Genomic DNA, 18,491 nt, shown 5'->3' on the forward strand with positions numbered 1-18,491 from the left:
TTATAAAAGACGAAAGAGAGAGATCATCCTACCATTCTTTGACAATGTAACAAAAGTCTTACAATCCACACCAAGAGAAATCATATTGGTCGTTGTTTTCGGATGTAATATCCAGATATCACTCTGAAACATCCTAATTGATAAAACTATAAAAGAGAGAATATTTCCTTTAATTTCCTGTGTGCTGCAACGCAGGGGACAGTGAGTAAAAAATGGAATAAGCCCAGAAAACAAAGAAAACGAAACAATCCAAATACAGCCACCATAAACTCGGGTTGCTACCATATTTAAGTCATGACTTTGTAATCTCGCTCCTCAAACACTACACACTATATTTGAACTCCTAAGTTGACATGTATTATTCAATGGGAGGGTTGAAAACCAAATCCTGCATTAGAAAAATACGGAATTGTTCAAAAAGATCAAAAAATATTCATAAGGGCATATTCAAAAAGATCAAAAGATAGATGAGAAGTTGGGAATTATTGGGAGAAACCTGATCGCACACAGGGCATGTTTCACTTCTTTCCATCCATTCCAGAATACATGCAAGGTGAAAATGATGGTCACACTGTGTTGCAAGTTTTGGATTCTCTGCATCATATTCTGCGAGGATAAAAGAATATACATCCATCATCAGTATTCAATTTTAACCCAAAACAGAATAACTGTCACATAATAAATGGCCTAATTATAATTAATAGTATCAGCTAGAATTTTTTTTAAAAAGGAGCTAAGAAAACATCACCTTCTAAACAAATTGGGCATGTATCCTCCTCTTCTACTAAAACTACAGGTTTTCCTGACTTAGCAAGTTCAATTTCAGAATCCTTAGCAGAATCTAGCTCAAGATCAGTCTGAACTTTGCATTCTGATTCCTTCAGCTCTTCCATCTTAACTGGGGTCCCATGATTGTCTCCAGATACTTGTTCTTGAATTGTACTAGAATTTGTGGAATGAAACGATGCATTATTCTTGTCACTACGAATTTCTTGAGTTACAGGTGGAGTTTGAGTGGTACCAAAAGTAACATTGAAAGGGATAGGAGCAGGAGGAGGTCTATAAGTATCAGGAGATGAAGTATCTAGATTAGTATCAACCAAGAGTCGCCCAGAGAAAGCAGAAGCGGCACCCTGGTGAGATGATAGAGGAACATGCTCCTCTGAGGCTCTTGGATACTGCTGAGAAGAGAATGCAGAAAATGAAGCAATGTTATAACATTTTGGTATCACAGCCATAGACAATAAACAACGGAAAACAATCATAAACTCAGTTACTTGAAACAGACTTCAAAATCTCATTGAACAAAACATTAAAAAGCTCCACCTTATACGATCTGATTTATTTATCAAGAGAAGAATTTTCATTGTTGTCCTCTAAGAGTGAGGCGTTGCATTAATAGGTCGAATGGTTCATCCTTCCTTTATGATCACAACATACTAGTCTATCAATGTTATTAGGACACTAAATTAGTCCTCAAAGTGACATCATATTAGTTAGTTCCTCAAAAGACGAAACTGATGACATTCAGCTATCACTGGAGGATCAATTATATGTTTCTTTCTAATAAATGGAAGACTGTATGTTAATCAACTTCACTTATTATCAGTTTCCTTTCTCACACGAACAGACTTCATTGAGAACACTCTTACACCTTCCCTCAGTAGGTGGCAAACCAACTTACAAGCATCTTCCGTGCCAAATCTGTCTATCACACAATCTATGTTTCCCTCCTTTTCGGTTTTGTTGAAGAGAAAGAAAGCACTGAATATTAATTATTGGAAACTTTTCTAACCGCAAAACAGTGAAATCGATGCATGTCCGGCAACAATAAATCAAACCCTTCTCAGAAAAGCAAAGTTAGGCAAAAGCTAAAAATAAAATAAAGTAAAAGCACAGAACTCAATCATGAAAAGTATACTGACATAATAGTAGGCAGGTGGAGCGCTCAACACAGTCTCCTTAGAAGAACAACAGCAACAGCAACCGCCCATAACGCCTTATCTCCAGCATCCAAAAGTAATTATAGCTACTGAGTGCATCATTTCACCTTCATCAGCATATACATGCAAACCCCTTTCAGATAATTAATTAATTAATATAAAGACCATGATTGTAAATTTAACCCCCCCAAACACACACGCACACCGGGTGGATAATTCACCTTCATCACCATATGCATGCACAATCCCTTCACAAAGTTAATTATCATGAGAACGCGATTTCACTCTAACCACGCACGGACGCACGCAATCACGAGAGTCGGTAACCCATTCAGTTATCGCAAATTCACGATCGTGCGTGGAAATCACTCTACCTCACCGAAAAGAGTAATAATACCTAACTCTCCGAAACGCAATCCAATTCATCAAAACCTATTACTAAATTTTAAATAGAAAGTAAACACTAGGCAAAACGATCAGAGCAGGCCGCGATTAATTTGAAAGTTGAAAACAGAGATTGATAGAAACCGTTACAGATAAATAGATAAATCTCAGGCGAAAGTTCAACGAATTCATTTTGAAGCAGTCATCAAGCATGAACAGGACACAAACGAAGGGGAAAACATGATAAATTAGGTACAGCAAATAAAAAACAAAAACGACACAGTATCTAACAGCTGAGCTGAAAAGCAAGGAAGAGGAGGGGACATGAGCAAGTAATGAGTCCGAAATCAGCAGAAAGATAGGAGTGGCGGTGGAGAATGGAACCTTGAGATTGAGAATTAAGAAATCGAAATTCAGCAACAGAAGACGAGAAGGAAGAAGAAGAAGAAGAAACTGCGCGAGTGATTGCTTTCGTTGGTATTTGACACGATGATGTGTTGGTGTGTGTGCGCGAGTGCAGAGCAGGTTTACGTGTACGAGAAAAGAATTGCACGGAAAAATTGAAAATTCCCCCCACTTACCCCTTCGTTAGCTTTCGTCATTCTCCCTCGCATCTCAACCGTTCACTTCCTCTTCTTTCAATTAATCAAACGCCTAAACTTCGTTTTCTTTCATTTTATGACCCTTGCTTCTTTATCGATAAAGATGAAATAAATAAAGAATATGTGGCTCCATCATGGAAAATGAGGATCATTCACCCGATATTCTATGTTTCTATTCCTGATAATGCAAACTTAATAAATACCATTAATTTAATCTTCACACGGATTATGAATTAATCCATCAAACGTGATGCTACGTATTGTAATTGAATATGTTTAGAGATTATTAAAAAAAATTAGTAGTTAATTATTGTACCGGTCGGCACCGGACGACCGCAGTATATTCATGGTAAAATCATCACAAAACCCTGCGTCTTATACGACTCTTCGTCCTTCCATGACCTCTAGCCGGACGACCGAATGGTTTATGTCGATTAAATCTAATTTAATCCAAAACGTGGTTACACGTGTAGAAAAGAGCAGTTATGACAACCATTGACGAAGTAAAAACACGTTCTCTAGACCACTCCCCTGGTTTTCAGGAAACCACCAGGCACGACCCAAAGACCACTAAGCATGTCTCTAACCATCAACTGATTGGCCCACATGGCCAAGGCCCATGTCAACCTACTAAAGAGACTTCTGAAAAGGGGGAAAAGGTACGTTTTCCATACTATCAGAGAATTCACACTTGAGCACCATCGCTGACTTGAGCGTCGGAATGCAATCGTAGGTACCCCGCCGGCCGACCGAAGCACGCGAAGAGAAAGAAGACTTGAAGAATAGGACAACCAAGAGTGAAGAAGACACCTTGTATCGACGTGGATCAACATTACTCAGTCCCCAATATTAATTTAAGAATATGTGGCTCCATCATGGAAAATGAGGATCATTCACCCGATATTCTATGTTTCTATTCCTGATAATGCAAACTTAATAAATACCATTAATTTAATCTTCACACGGATTATGAATTAATCCATCAAACGTGATGCTACGTATTGTGATTGAATATGTTTAGAGATTATTAAAAAAAATTAGTAGTTAATTATATTTTGGAAATAACTAATATTAAATCCCTCTTAAACAAATAATATTTACAAACTTAGCTAACTGAATATCTAAATCAACGCGTATAATTATTGGATACACTATAGCCAGATAAAGGATAACTATTCTTCAATGATTAATTTGCATTTTTTAAGGATAATATTATTCAAGAAGATATGCGTTGATATAATTAGTTTACATTTTATTTGTATGCTTTAAATTTAATTTATAATTAATAATAGTACAAAAAGTTGTCCAATCATTTTAATTTCCGTGTTGGCATGAGATCTGTCTGAGCTCTAATTATACACGAAACTAACGTTTTATGTTAATTAATATCATTTAATTTTACCAATTACATTTAAAACAAACTGCATTTAAAAATAATAATCCTCTTAACTTAAAGGAACCTTTTATTAGACCTTAATAATATAACAATAAAATAAAATAATTAAAAATACTTTTAAATTAATATCATTAAAGAAAATGAAATAATTTATATTTGTGTCTTTCAGTTTTTTTTCATATATATCAACTTCTTTCATCCTAACTTTTTTTTTTATCTCCCATATTCAACATTTTATTTGAGTTTAATGATTTGGTACTGTTAGCACAAAATATTTGTATACTTTGAGCAAAATTAATGAGTTAGTGGTAGTCCTGTTATGACAATATACTTTATTTTGTATCCAGCGGATTAGACTAAACCTGCAATAAAAAATTATATTTAAAAACTTTTACACTGTTAATGGATTCTTTAAAAAAAAATTAGCAATAATTCTTATCAAATGTTAATACAGATTTATCACACACACACAATATATATATATATATATATATATTAAAAATTAATTGTCAAGATAAATTATCATACGTCAAAATGTAATTTAACCCATTTTGCAGAATTTTATAATTTTAATAATTTTAATAATTGATTAATATGTAATTTAACCCATTTTGACCTAGGGTTGAGGATTGTAATAATTGATTAATGCGAAATGTATAGTATATTGGTGTTTATATTAATTAGTTACATTTAAATGAGAATAATATATGCAATATAGTGACTGAATTTAAAAAAGAAAAAAAAAGATGTGGAAACAAATTTGCAAAACTGTCAAAACAAATATCAACCTAAGTAGAAATCAATTTGATCTATAAAGGTATCATGTTAAACTATGAGGTACAACACAAAATCATAACCAAATTATTTTTTTCTTTTTCCGTCTAAAATGAAAAAGAAGGTTCCATAATAAATAATATTATTTAATTAAGAAAAGTCATCAAATTAATTTTTCGTATTTATCTATAAATACTTTGATGCACTTATATAATTCTGCATTTTTTTTTTCATTTTGTACTAATTCACGTAGTTTTCTTCTTTGATATAATATATTTTAATGCCCATTTAGTTAAATTAAAAAAAAATAAACGCTCAAAAAATTCAAGGACTAAAAAGCACATTAAATCACTACCCAAACAATTGATGAACTAGATAAAATATCTATAAGACATTTAGACTAAGGAATAAAAAAATATCATTCATGATTTTGATATGGGAACATCACATTCTAAGGTGTGATACAAGTTATGTAAGAATACTGTACGAATTACTGTTTTTCAATAATATAGAATACTCACAAAAATACAGTTATAAATGTTGATGGTGGGCATCTTGCTTAGTGATCACTTGACGTTATTTTTACTGAATCAGAGGTGAGTGAACATGGATGGGAATTCATATGCATTCAATTCATATATAATAAAATACATTAAATTTAAAATTCAAATCCACTTTAAATTGATGAAATTAAATTAAAAATTTCCAATTTAATTTGAATTATATTAAATTGAGTTTGTATAGTTTTTTAAAATTATATTTGAATTCACCTAATTTAATTTCATTCCAGATCTAGTATAACATGTGTCTAGTCTTATTACATTTTGTTTCTGTTTAGTTCCAATCCATCTCAAATTAGTCTAACAAAGTATTATCTAAGTTGGATACATGATTCATCCTAACATAGGGTAGGTCTGGTTAAGCTTAACATGAATCTAGTTTGACACAACTCGAATTGACTTAGGTTTGACTTGACTCAGTCATAGATTGACCTGGATTCGACTCAACGGAGTTTAAGTTACACCTGATTAACCTAACCTATTTGGACCCAACTTAAGTCTAACTCGGTCCAACCCAACCTTTTCCAACCTAGACTAGGATTAACTTAGACCAATGTGAACCTCGACCTACTCAAGTCAACGTGAACCCAATCCAATCCAAATAGAGCTCACGTAGAGTGAGACCAACTCAACTTAACATGACTTCGATCCAATTCAGTCCAATGCAGACCCATGTGCATGCCCACTTAACCCGACATTTAACTGAGGTGACATGTTATAAAATAAATTTGAAGTACAACTTAACCTCACAACAAATATTTTTAATATAAACTTTACCTCTTATTTATATATTATAATTTTATAATATTTATAATTGTTGTAAGATTTCAAACTCTTATACATTTTTTGAAATGATTACTCGAATATATGTGTTCATGTTGACATTTAAAAACATTTAAAGTTTTTTTTTTCAATATTAAAACTTGACTCATGTATTAAAACTTGTCTCATTAAACATGAAATATAATTCACTTAAACAACAATATTTGCAACACTAACAATATTAACTAAATATAGAATAAAATTGATAATTTGTTCACAAATAAAAAATAACTCATAACAAACATGTAGCCTAAGGGAACAGCACAACATTAATTAATGATCAAATATTCAGATTTAATTCTCTCAAATACCAATTCTTATTTGAAATCACTAATATTCACATGAAAAAACTTTATAGATGGTAAATATATTTATTATAAATTTTGTGATATTATTTGATCAAATTTCTTTTTCAACAACTATTGTTCAAATGGAAAAAAAAATTATCAATCAAATGGTTCAATTCCCAATAAGATAATTGTTTATATATAGTGTTCTAGATCTTTTAGATATTATATCAATTAATGATGTAGGCACACATAATTATATCATAAATGAATGTAAATACTACATTTCAAGTCAATCTTTTCAACATCCCATTATTTATTTATTTTATATATATATATATATATATATATATATATATATAAATATCTGTGAAGTCTAATTGGACTTAAAATGTTCAATTCTTAGTAAGAGAATTGTTAGTTCATACTTAAGACTTAGTCAAATTGAAATATATAAATGGAAATCTCACACTTTAAGTCTCACAAAATTGAATTACTTTTAGAGTCAATTTTTTTAAATAATATAAAGATTAATAAAATTTATTTTCTCAGTTGAGATAAATGTAAATGCTCTCCTCATGTAAAAATTGTTTATAATTTTGTGTGTTATAAATGTGTTTTGAAATTTATGTCATGGAAATTTTATTATCTTTATCTTTAGCTTTAGTAGGTTATTAATATCATCTGACTTTTTTATTAGTAGTCTAATATAAATAAGTAATATTGTATAATATATAGTATATATTAATCAATTATTAGGAATTACAAATTTTTAAGTTAAAGTGTACATGTTTCTGTTCTTGTTATGTTTTAAGAAAAAATAAATAGTTCTTTAAATTAAAAAATATACGATTTTAACTTGGTGGAAAAAATATTTTAATCTATCAGATTTAATGTCTAATGACAAAAATATATTTTTTAAATTTAATACATTTTTTATTATTTAAAAAAAATTGAGATACCAAAATTGGATTATGTTTTACTTTCTTGCTCTTTCAAATTAAATTTCACCCTCATTCTTTTACTTTGTTGCTAGATTATTTTTTGTATTTTTTTTCCTTACCGTGCAAAGCACGTTGCACAAGTTACTGTGCTAGTTTCATAAAAAATATAAAAGAGTTAAGATTGTTCTATAACATTCATATCAAAATTTATAAAGAAAAATGTACTTGAAAGTTATGGTGATGCCTTTATCAGTAGTGGTAACCCTTTATGAGGGATGACCTTGCAAGTAATCTGCAATGGTGGCTGTGCTTTGTGCTCATCCTTGTCGTTTCCAAACAAGGTGTTTGCTGAATAGGACATCAGCATTAACACAAACTAAGAACTCAATCAATAATATGGAAAACCATACAAACTTGTTCAATTACAGGTATATCAGGCTAAAACAAGGAGAAGTAAATTATAAAGGTATCATAAAGAATTTTGAATAAGATAAACACAAAAGTGAGGAACAAAAATTCGTTGATGTTAGGTGTTTGTATCTTTCGTTATCATAAATTTGAGTATACTTTATTTTTGTTAAACCTAAAAAATTACACAAATTTTATAATTATACATCACTTTTGATAGTTTTCACAAGAGGCTGTAATTCAACTTGTAAGATTTTCTCAAGTTCATGGATATTGACTCACACATCCAAAGTTGATTTAACAGAAAGAACAACTTCATTGAATTTGATTCATCAATTTGACACTTTTATTACTAAAAAAGGGATTTGCATAGTTAAAGTTATCTAGTGCCTAACATATTGAATAAAGGTATCAATATAAAGGCACTTGTGTTAAAACACACATTGGTTAAATAATAGTTGAACAAAAACTCAAATTTTAATAATAGTTAAATAATAGTTTAACAAGGACGCAAAAATTGATAAAATGATTTTTTATACAATACTCAAATTAAAATATGTTTACATTGTTAAAATTAATAGAATATTTAATCCAGATAAGAAAAAAATGTTTAAAGACAATGCTCGAAAGAGTGTTTGGTTCGAATTATAAACAAAACGTAAGAAGATTTGGAAAGAAATAACGAGCATATTTATTTAGAAATTTTTTGGTTATCAGAGTTATGGTATTTTGAGTTACAAACACACTTTTCCTCATGATGGAAAACAAACCTCTTCCAACCACGTTCTTTTTAATCTTGGTTGTGTCATTTCTTATATAAATAAATAAATATTTTATATTTTCAAATAATTTAAATAAAAAATACCACTTACATGGAATATATAAATAAATAAATATTTTGTATTGTCTGTAAGGATATTTTTTTTCTTAATGTGACCTTTGTTTTGATATTAAAGACATGTTTTTTACTTATTTAGAATTTCTTGATGCATTTTTGTTATGAATACGAGTAGCAGTCGATTGTCATATAATTGTTTATGACGTTTTTCAGAGTTAGAAATGAACTATGTCAATGTATATTCGTAATTATAAAGCATAAACAAATTCATAATTTTTCATAGAAATATTTGTAAATAAATAAAAATGCAATAAGTTAATTCAGAAAAATCAAAACCAAAATTTAATATTCAATTTTTGTTAAAAAAATTCAAAATTCATTTTAAAAAATTTACAAAGCCAAAATTAAATAAAATCAAACACACAAATGTTACTTCAATGAACGATTTCTTAAAAAAAATAAATATAAAAATCACACTGATTGAAAAAAATATTTTTATCTACGATTTCGATTAAGAAAAAAAGATAAAAAAATAAATTTGGAAGGTATGACTAGATCCACGAGTTCTTCTATTTGAAATCCTACTTCAAACCACGATTTGTCCAATATTATAAATCTTTTAAAATATGTTCATTTAAGTAATATTAAAAACAATTACCCTACATTTATAAAAAACCAAATCATGTCCTGGTATGCAAATTTTGTAACATTTTTACTCTAATTCTAAATATAATATATAAGTTATGTAAAATGCAATATGTTAATAATTTTATTATTTCCCTTGCCTCAAATTTTATCGTAATATTTTTAATGTGATTTAAAAAAGTGATGTGGTTAAGATGAGATCATTAATTTTGTTCAAACAGTAATTGATGTAGCTTAATAAAATTTTCACACATAACCAAATGAAGTTTTGGACCGGCCCAAACTGTTGGGGGAGCCAAGACCTGCGGGTATTTCTTCCTGCACCCATTCTTTGAGGGCAGTTTCTTCCTGCACCTCATAATGTTATGCAAAGACCAAATTGTCTCAATTATTTTTTAAAAACCACTAAACAGTTTTTTTTTTTTTTTTTTGCATTATGGATTATGGAATTCGAAAAAATTTCGGATTGGCATTTCCAGTAAAATTTCATATCCACCAATTCGTAATTCAAAATATGCATTTCACATTAAAAAATTCATCATTAAAAAAGTATTTTGGATCCACCAATCCGTAACAGAAATATGCATTCTGGATTCAGAAATCCGTAATTAAAAAAAAAAAATTCCAGATCCATGAATCCGTAACAGAATTAGGCTTCCAGATTCAGCAATCCAAAAATCAATAATTTATGTAAAAATTGCTTTAAGAACACTCCCTCATCCAGAAAAAAAAAAATTCAGTTATGGATTGATGAATCCGTAGAACACTCCCAGATCCCTATTTCCAATAACCACGGTGTTCTTCTTCAAATAAAATATTAATGCCAGTTTCAGGATTTAGAAAATGTAGGGGTGCAGGAAGAAAAAGTCTTCTTCGAGATATCCAAAATACCTTCAGTTATTTTGGAATAGGGATGCTTAAGTAGAAAAATGTTTATAGAATAAAAAATTCAGAAAAAAAAATCATTCTTAAATATTTTTTGTAGAACGTATATTGTTTTTATTTCCAGAATGGTAATTCCAGAATTCATGAAATGTGTTGCAGAAAATTTTTGAAAAAATAATTAGGAAGTCATTTTTAAAAGGGGTAAAATAGTATTTTTCAAAAATAATGGGTACAGGGATAAATGTGTTGGGGGTGCAGAAAGAAATACCCGAGACCTGCACCGCCTTCTCCATCGCTGTTTTTATTAGCGGTAACGAAGCAATGGATGTTAAATAAACAGATTCAGTCCTCTTTCATTAACGTTCTCGATTATCGCAGCGTTTCACAGAGAAAGAAAACCTTTTAACAAACAAGAACTAAACAATAATTTCATACCCTAACGCAATCCATCGGAATCATGGGATACGGTACTTCGCCATTCGTCCAAATTTTCTAGTCCATCTCTGAGATCAAATATATGCAATAATAATCTGTTCTAATTTGAAATTCACAGGTGAAAAGGGAGGAAGACCTCCGTTCAAAAAGTTCAAGGCCTTTTCAAAATACGTTAGTTCATATTTGATATTTTTTTCTCTCTTTCTGTTAAATTTCGTGTTTCTAACCCCCTTTGCAGCAGGAAGATCCTCGAAAAGGATTTGCGGAAGATGACGATGTATATGGCAGCGATGATGCATACGACGACGACGGTAATGCTTACTTACAAAAATATTTAATTTCTTTTTCGTTTTAATGTTTAAAAGAGTTACCAATCCGTAGGGTTAGTGCTTGAGCGTTGTTTTTTTTGGATTGTTATGTGATAATGAATTGAGGTTTGCGCCTGAAACAGAAGGGAAAACCAAGGATTTTAGCAAATTAGAGCTGAAACAGGATCACACCAATCGCCCTCTGTGGGCTTGTGGCAATGGCCGCATATTTCTCGAGACTTTCTCGCCTTTGTACAAGCAAGCTTATGATTTTCTCATCGCCATCGCTGAGCCTGTTTGCAGGTAAAAAAAATTAGTACAAGAACGAGAGTTTCAAGTTTAATGTCATATTCAGTTGATAGAACAGCAGTACATACGTGTTTGATATGTGGGTTTTTTTAATCAATAATAGGCCAGAGTCTATGCACGAGTACAACCTTACTCCACACTCACTGTATGCTGCTGTTTCGGTTGGTCTGGAAACTGAAACAGTTATAAGTGTTTTGAACAAGCTATCCAAAACCAAGCTTCCCAAAGAAATGATTAAATTTATACATGATTCTACTGCAAATTATGGCAAGGTGAAACTTGTGCTCAAGAAGAATCGCTACTTTGTTGAATCTCCATTTCCAGAGGTATAAAAATGATGCGTTCATTTTTTCTGCCATATTCTTGAGTTCCTCTGGTAAGTTGTAAGATCTCATGTGGTCCATCGTACCATATTTGGCAGGTATTGAAGACATTGCTCAGGGACGATGCTATATCTCGAGCAAGGATTATTTCCGAGGTTTGTGATCATTTTTTTTGTGTGTGTGGTGCTAGAGCTTGTTTGGGGTGGCTTTGAATGACCTTGTTGTTTAATGTCCAGATAAATACAATTGGATTGTTCCTTACATGGGACTTGGTGATGAGTACATAAATATCTATGTTCCCAATGCATAATCCTTATATATCCCCATATTCTTGGCTGATTTGTTGCCCTACCTGTAACTACATTCAGTATTTTCATGTCTGTGAATATCAGTGGGGCAAAATTGGATTGACCTCCTTTTTTACTATAATGCTGGTGCATACTTCAGACATTCTAAGTCTTTTCTCCTTTTTGTAGATTTTTCTAAAAATTATAATTTGGTTGTGAATTGCTTTTTCTGACATTACCAATATTATTGTGTTCTTGCTATGTGCATTCGAATTGCTAACCTTTCCCAAATTTCTGATTTTTTTTATTAGAATGTAAATGGAGATGGATTTACAATCAGCAAAGCAGCAGGTGAAATTGAAGGCACTCATGATGAATTGCTAAATGAAGCAGAAGTGGCAGCGGTTGCAGAAGAGAAAGAAACACATTCATTTGAAGTTGATCCTTCTCAGGTAATATAGGTGGAGATTTTGGAAAAGGTTGCAGGATTTTTCTTAACACTCTTGCTCTCAATCTGTCTGTTTTTTCTTTTATTCTTAGAAGTACAAAACCTCTTAATAGTACCCTTTTTTGTTGGACTGATGTCAGATATGTGTTTATTCAGACACTGCAAGGACACTTTCTCTAGCTGCATTTTATAGTTTTTACTTTTATTTTTAAACTTCTGTATCAATACGAATTGGAATACTATAACATTTAGATAAACTTAAGCATTTTTATATGTTTAATGAATCAATCTCTTGTGATTTAAGAATTTTATTTTATGTTTTGTTTAGATTAATTTGCATGTTATAATTTTTAAAATTTCCTATATTTCATTGTTCATGTTGAATCATATGTGTCTTGTGTTTCCAAAAAAAAAATGTGTTTCTTGTTTTATATATCCATGCTATTTAGATTTTATATTATATTTCCAAGGCAGACCTCAAAATTGTATCAATGATCCGTTATTTGTCTTGAGGAACGATGCCTGCTAAGGTCATTCACATTTCAGAAGAAAATGGATATTTAAGAAAACATAGAATGAATAAATACATATATTAAATTTAGAACTAGATAAATGTACTTTTTAATGCTACATTCTTACTTTATGATTTATCTCTGGCATTATTTGGAGTGCTTTTAATTGCCCATGACAAGTGTTGATTCTTATTGCAGTTAGTAGTGCATGGCTTGTATTGTAGAATTCTCCAATACTTTAATAGTAGTGTCAAAACATTTCATTAGTTTCACTACATGAAGCTTCTAAGAAAATTTAATTTTTGTTTGGGGAAAGATATACGACAGCTATTTCCATGAATAGACTAGATTGCTATCATAAGTCAGAATAGAGTAACTAGATTTGCTTTGCATCAAACTGTTTTATTAAAGTTTTCTCTGATTTTTGTACAGGTCGAAAATGTAAAGCAACGGTGCTTGCCAAATGCATTAAATTATCCCATGTTGGAGGAGTATGACTTCAGAAATGATACAGTGAGTGATGCTTTATACATGTGTGCTAGCCATGCTGCTCAAAAGCATTGAGGATTATAATCAATATATTTACTGACGTGTTAAAATCTTGAAAATTTATCATCATGGAGTTTAAACTTTTGTGTGGCTCATGCTATATAACTCTTTCAATGCTGCAGGTGAACCCAGACCTTGACATGGAACTAAAGCCTCAAGCACAACCAAGGCCATATCAAGAGAAGAGTCTTAGTAAAATGTTTGGAAATGGTAAGGTTGAAAACATTTGCAAAGACACATGTCACCAGCTGTTCACTTTTCCTATGCTAAATTTAAGAGTGGCCATTAACTATTATTTTAAATTTGACAAGATTTACTTGGATTATCTGTGCTGAGATCTAAAACATAGCACTCTAGTTTTGCATATTTTCAAGACTAATTTTTAACTTCATTTTAAAACCAGTGTGGTGTTAAGGAAGATTTCGAAGAAAATATACAGACTTCAGAACAAGTTTTAGAAGAGTGCAACATTTGCTCAATGATTTTTTCACTTGGAAGCCATTAGGAATGGGTTAGCGGTTATTTTCTCTCTTTTAATAGTAAGGGTATTTGATGTTCTGGTATCATAAATTACACTTCAAAAAAATAATGTTAAAGATAAAGATTACAGTAACTTATCTATAGCATAGTTAAGTGTCAACCTTTCTTAATGACTTGAGTAACACTAATGTATGCTATGGGTAAATTGCACACTGAAACATAAATGATTTCTGAGTCCAATTTATTGTCTACCACCCCAGGCAGAGCAAGGTCTGGTATAATAGTTCTACCTTGTGGTGCTGGAAAGTCCCTAGTTGGTGTTTCTGCAGCTTGCCGGATAAAAAAAAGCTGCCTTTGTTTGGCAACAAATGCTGTTTCTGTAGATCAGTGGGCTTTTCAATTTAAACTTTGGTCAACTATCCGAGAAGAACAAATATGTCGATTCACATCTGATAGCAAAGAGAGATTCCGCGGTAATGCTGGAGTTGTTGTGACGACATATAATATGGTTGCTTTTGGTGGTAAACGGTCTGAAGAATCTGAAAAGATCATTGAAGAAATAAGAAACAGAGAATGGGGATTGCTCCTCATGGATGAGGTAGTCATGCAACTTTAAACTTATATACTCCCTGACTGAACGGCAATTGTTCCTTATGCATACTACATTGACATGATTAATAGGTGCATGTGGTTCCGGCTCATATGTTTCGTAAAGTCATTAGTATCACTAAATCTCATTGTAAACTTGGGCTCACAGGTATGCCGTATTGCATTGGTTTGTGGTTGCTTTGACCATGAACTTAACTTTTTCTACTAAAAGAGAGGTCATGACTGTTGAAATTGCAGCTACACTTGTCAGAGAGGACGAAAGGATTACAGATCTGAACTTCCTGATTGGTCCCAAGCTGTACGAGGCAAATTGGTTGGATCTAGTAAAAGGTGGATTCATTGCAAATGTACAGTGTGCTGAAGTATGGTGTCCAATGACAAGAGAATTTTTCGCTGAGTATTTGAAGAAAGAGAACTCCAAGAAGAGGCAGGCAAGGCCACTTGAACACTGTAGATCTTTGCAATAGTAAATTTATGGGTTATCATGAAATACAGGTTCTGCAGAAAATTCGATTATTTTTCACTAGACTGCATGTTCTACGAAAGTGGTTTTGAATTTTGATTATTTGTGATCTGAAAAATATTTTCATGACAAGTTTTACTCAAAATTTGTTCATAGTTTACATGCTTGAATTCACTCATCGTAATTGATGATCTTTACATCTACAGGCACTTTATGTGATGAATCCTAATAAGTTCCGAGCGTGCGAGTTTCTCATAAATTACCATGAAAGGGCACGTGGTGATAAAATTATAGTCTTTGCTGATAATCTGTTTGCTCTCACTGAGTATGCCATGAAACTCCGCAAACCAATGATATATGGTGCTACAAGGTGCTAAGGGCATATATTTACCTTTTTTTATTGGAAGCTGTAATTAGGGTTCTGCTGTTTTTGAGCCTTATTTTTTTATATGCCTTGTGTATAGCCATGTAGAGAGGACAAAAATTTTACAAGCATTCAAAACTAGCAAGGATGTAAATACCATATTTCTTTCCAAGGTATGAGTTCCTTAATTTTATTTTGTGGCTTATTTACTTTACTATTATTCAATGTCAAAAAACATACTGGTTTGGCATCTTGGTGTCCATGAATACGAACATTTGAATGGGTATATCTTCATGATTTTTGTTGGGTCACATAGCCTTTTTCAGTATGCACAGCTAGTATGTTATATCATTGTCTGCCATGGTGCTTCCCCAAGTTCCTGTTGATATTATCAACATTGTATGCTATTCCCTGTCAACATCTTAATAACGAATGGGATGGTTGATAATCTACTCCTCGTATGCTTTCTTATATTCTCAGGTGGGTGACAACTCAATCGATATTCCTGAAGCAAATGTGATAATTCAAATCTCTTCACATGCTGGTTCAAGGAGACAAGAAGCCCAGCGTCTGGGTCGTATTCTTAGGGCAAAGGTCAGTTTCCAAATGTTTCTACTTGTATTTTTGTTTTTGAGTTGCGTCTTTAAGTATGATATCTCACTGATGTCGGTTTACCTGCCCTACATATTGAATTTTAAAGTTCAAATGATGATTGATTGGTTGTGGAAACTGGGAAATTCTCTGCTGCATTATTTTTTAATGTCTATGGGTAGTGCATTGTGCTTATGCGGTTGTCTGACATTCAAAATAATGAATTAAATGCCAGGGAAAGCTCCAGGATAGGATGGCTGGGGGTAAGGAGGAGTATAATGCCTTTTTTTATTCCCTTGTCTCAACTGATACCCAGGTATATACGTATTTTCTATGCCAAGTCATTCATTCATCGGGTTCTGCATTCATTGAAAAGTAAAACTTGAAATATTATACAGGGTATTTATGCTGTAATATGCTCTTTGGTGTGCTTGTGTTTGCAGGAGATGTATTATTCAACTAAGAGGCAACAATTTTTAATTGATCAGGGTTACAGCTTTAAGGTATTTTAGGTTCATTCCATGCTGCATTTCTAGTTATTTTTCCTTGAGACACCATTTGCTCTGCTATATTTAAATTTTTTGATGGGATAGATTATTTGCTGTCTTGGAATAAGTTAGAACGAGCTGAATCTCCTTGTGATAATTTATCTCTTCTTTTTTTAGTAATACAATTTCAACCAGTTGCTCCTTTGCTGTAATGTTCTTTGGCTACATAAATCTCGTGTCCTTGAGAAATATACTGTGATGCAAGTTGTGAAGTGTTAAAGCACTTGTGGATGATTCTAAGCTTTCTTGTGGTGTATGTTGTCCTTTCTATATAACCTTGGTTGTTTATTTATACACATGAAGTACTCCAGAAACACATTATTTTGAAACTGGCTCATATTACACTCAATCTCAGTTTAAATACATGGTCATCTCCCGTTCATCTCTTTCCGAATCTCTTATAATTGCCTTCAACTGAATCGTTTAGAAAACTTATTGCAACAGTAGTCCCAATGCCAATCTTGATAATTTGTAATTTATGTCAGCCTCCATAACTTTATTGTCATTATTTCAACCTTGACAGGTAATTACAAGCTTGCCTCCTTCTGATGAAGGACCTAGTTTGAACTATTATCATCTTGAGGATCAATTGGCGCTTCTTGGAAAGGTTTTTATCTTCATTCCCTTTTTACTTAGAATTAAGTTGTTGACTGGAAAATAACTAACGTGTATCTATTATCAGGTTTTGAGTGCTGGTGATGATGCAGTTGGATTAGAACAACTGGAGGAAGATGCAGATGAAATAGCTCTTAACAATGCTCGTCGTTCTCATGGATCCATGAGTGCAATGTCAGGTGCAAAAGGGATGCTTTATATGGAATACGGGTAAGTTACCCTTTGTTTGCCCGAAACAATATAGTATTCTGTGTGTAAATTTATCCGAAGCTGTAGAATGTCTTTTTAAGATCTTAAGAAACCTTGATCTGTTAACTATATACAAACATAGAGATCTTTGGTAAAGATTGCTTTCTTCCTCGTGCAGTACTGGGCGCAAAGGCCAAGGACAGATCAAGAGCAAGCCAAAAGATCCAGCGAAGAGACATTTCTTATTTAAAAGAAGATATGGCGCAACCTAAATGGTGCACCTGCTCTAGCCTCGATATATAAACAATATACCTTAGTAATCAAATACGCATGATTTTTAGCCTTACTTTACGTAACATTGATTGCCTTTTTCGAAGAAAATTATATGCACAGAAATCATTTGATGCTTCGAAGATGTGGCATAATGCATATATTCCACTGTTCACTTCATGGAGACGCGAACGAAGGTTAACAATAGAACCTTCGAAAAAGCAACTGTTTATAACCGCCCAGGTATTTTTACGGCTCCAAATTCTGGAGAGGCCAATCACTTTTCTTCTTTATTGGTAATAGGCGTGTAAGGTTTTGGTCTGGTCATTCCAGTTGTATAGAACTTGAGGCCTATTTATTTTGGTTTAGATGTTTGCTTGAGATGAATTTCACCCATTCACTTTAGTGAGATTAGGAGTGAATAAAGTGAGTTAATTTAAGATGAATTGGTTAATTTTTTAAAATAAATATAAAATATCAAGCGTTTTAGATTTAAATTTTCTATTGTGTAATTTTAAAGTTTATTTTTAAAATCTAAATGTGTTTGTCATTGATGTTAATTTATTTTGTAAATTCAATTTTTTTAAATAATAGAAGTTAATATTCAACTCAAATTTAGATTAATTTATTAAAATACTTTAAAGTATCTTAACTTTTTTGTCAATTTAAATTCATTTCATAAAATAAAAATTTAATTATTATT

At 31.8% G+C, this 18,491-nt stretch overlaps 2 protein-coding genes across 15 annotated transcripts; one reads left to right on the forward strand and one right to left on the reverse strand.

Moving 5' to 3' along the window:
* Positions 1-3,047, reverse strand: LOC137812658 (RING/U-box superfamily protein). 13 transcript variants are annotated; one of them, XM_068614803.2, is made up of 5 exons: positions 2,909-3,047; positions 1,926-2,050; positions 749-1,178; positions 497-606; positions 1-388 (listed from the first exon to the last, which is right to left on the reverse strand). In XM_068614803.2, exons 2-5 carry the CDS (start codon positions 1,992-1,994, stop codon positions 359-361), a joined length of 639 nt encoding a protein of 212 aa, XP_068470904.1. In that variant the 5' UTR covers positions 1,995-2,050; positions 2,909-3,047; the 3' UTR covers positions 1-358. The 13 variants fall into 13 exon arrangements, with proteins under 13 accessions (XP_068470904.1, XP_068470896.1, XP_090155231.1 ...); XM_068614795.2 differs by having other exon boundaries at positions 749-1,181; XM_090299105.1 differs by having other exon boundaries at positions 1,926-2,032; positions 2,909-2,953.
* A 7,709-nt stretch (positions 3,048-10,756) lies between these two features.
* XPB1 (DNA repair helicase XPB1-like protein) lies at positions 10,757-18,169 on the forward strand. 2 transcript variants are annotated; one of them, XM_068614808.2, is made up of 20 exons: positions 10,757-10,955; positions 11,042-11,094; positions 11,162-11,234; positions 11,375-11,534; positions 11,644-11,866; positions 11,962-12,018; positions 12,462-12,602; positions 13,543-13,623; positions 13,782-13,869; positions 14,400-14,737; positions 14,821-14,896; positions 14,986-15,179; positions 15,418-15,581; positions 15,676-15,748; positions 16,056-16,169; positions 16,402-16,482; positions 16,610-16,669; positions 17,238-17,321; positions 17,397-17,539; positions 17,697-18,169. In XM_068614808.2, exons 1-20 carry the CDS (start codon positions 10,946-10,948, stop codon positions 17,788-17,790), a joined length of 2,307 nt encoding a protein of 768 aa, XP_068470909.1. In that variant the 5' UTR covers positions 10,757-10,945; the 3' UTR covers positions 17,791-18,169. The 2 variants fall into 2 exon arrangements, with proteins under 2 accessions (XP_068470909.1, XP_068470910.1); XM_068614809.2 differs by having other exon boundaries at positions 11,165-11,234.
* The last annotated feature ends 322 nt before the right edge of the window (positions 18,170-18,491 follow it).

Source organism: Phaseolus vulgaris, chromosome 2, assembly GCF_051622355.1.
Source record: "Phaseolus vulgaris cultivar YP4 chromosome 2, ASM5162235v1, whole genome shotgun sequence".
Lineage (NCBI taxonomy): Eukaryota > Viridiplantae > Streptophyta > Magnoliopsida > Fabales > Fabaceae > Phaseolus > Phaseolus vulgaris.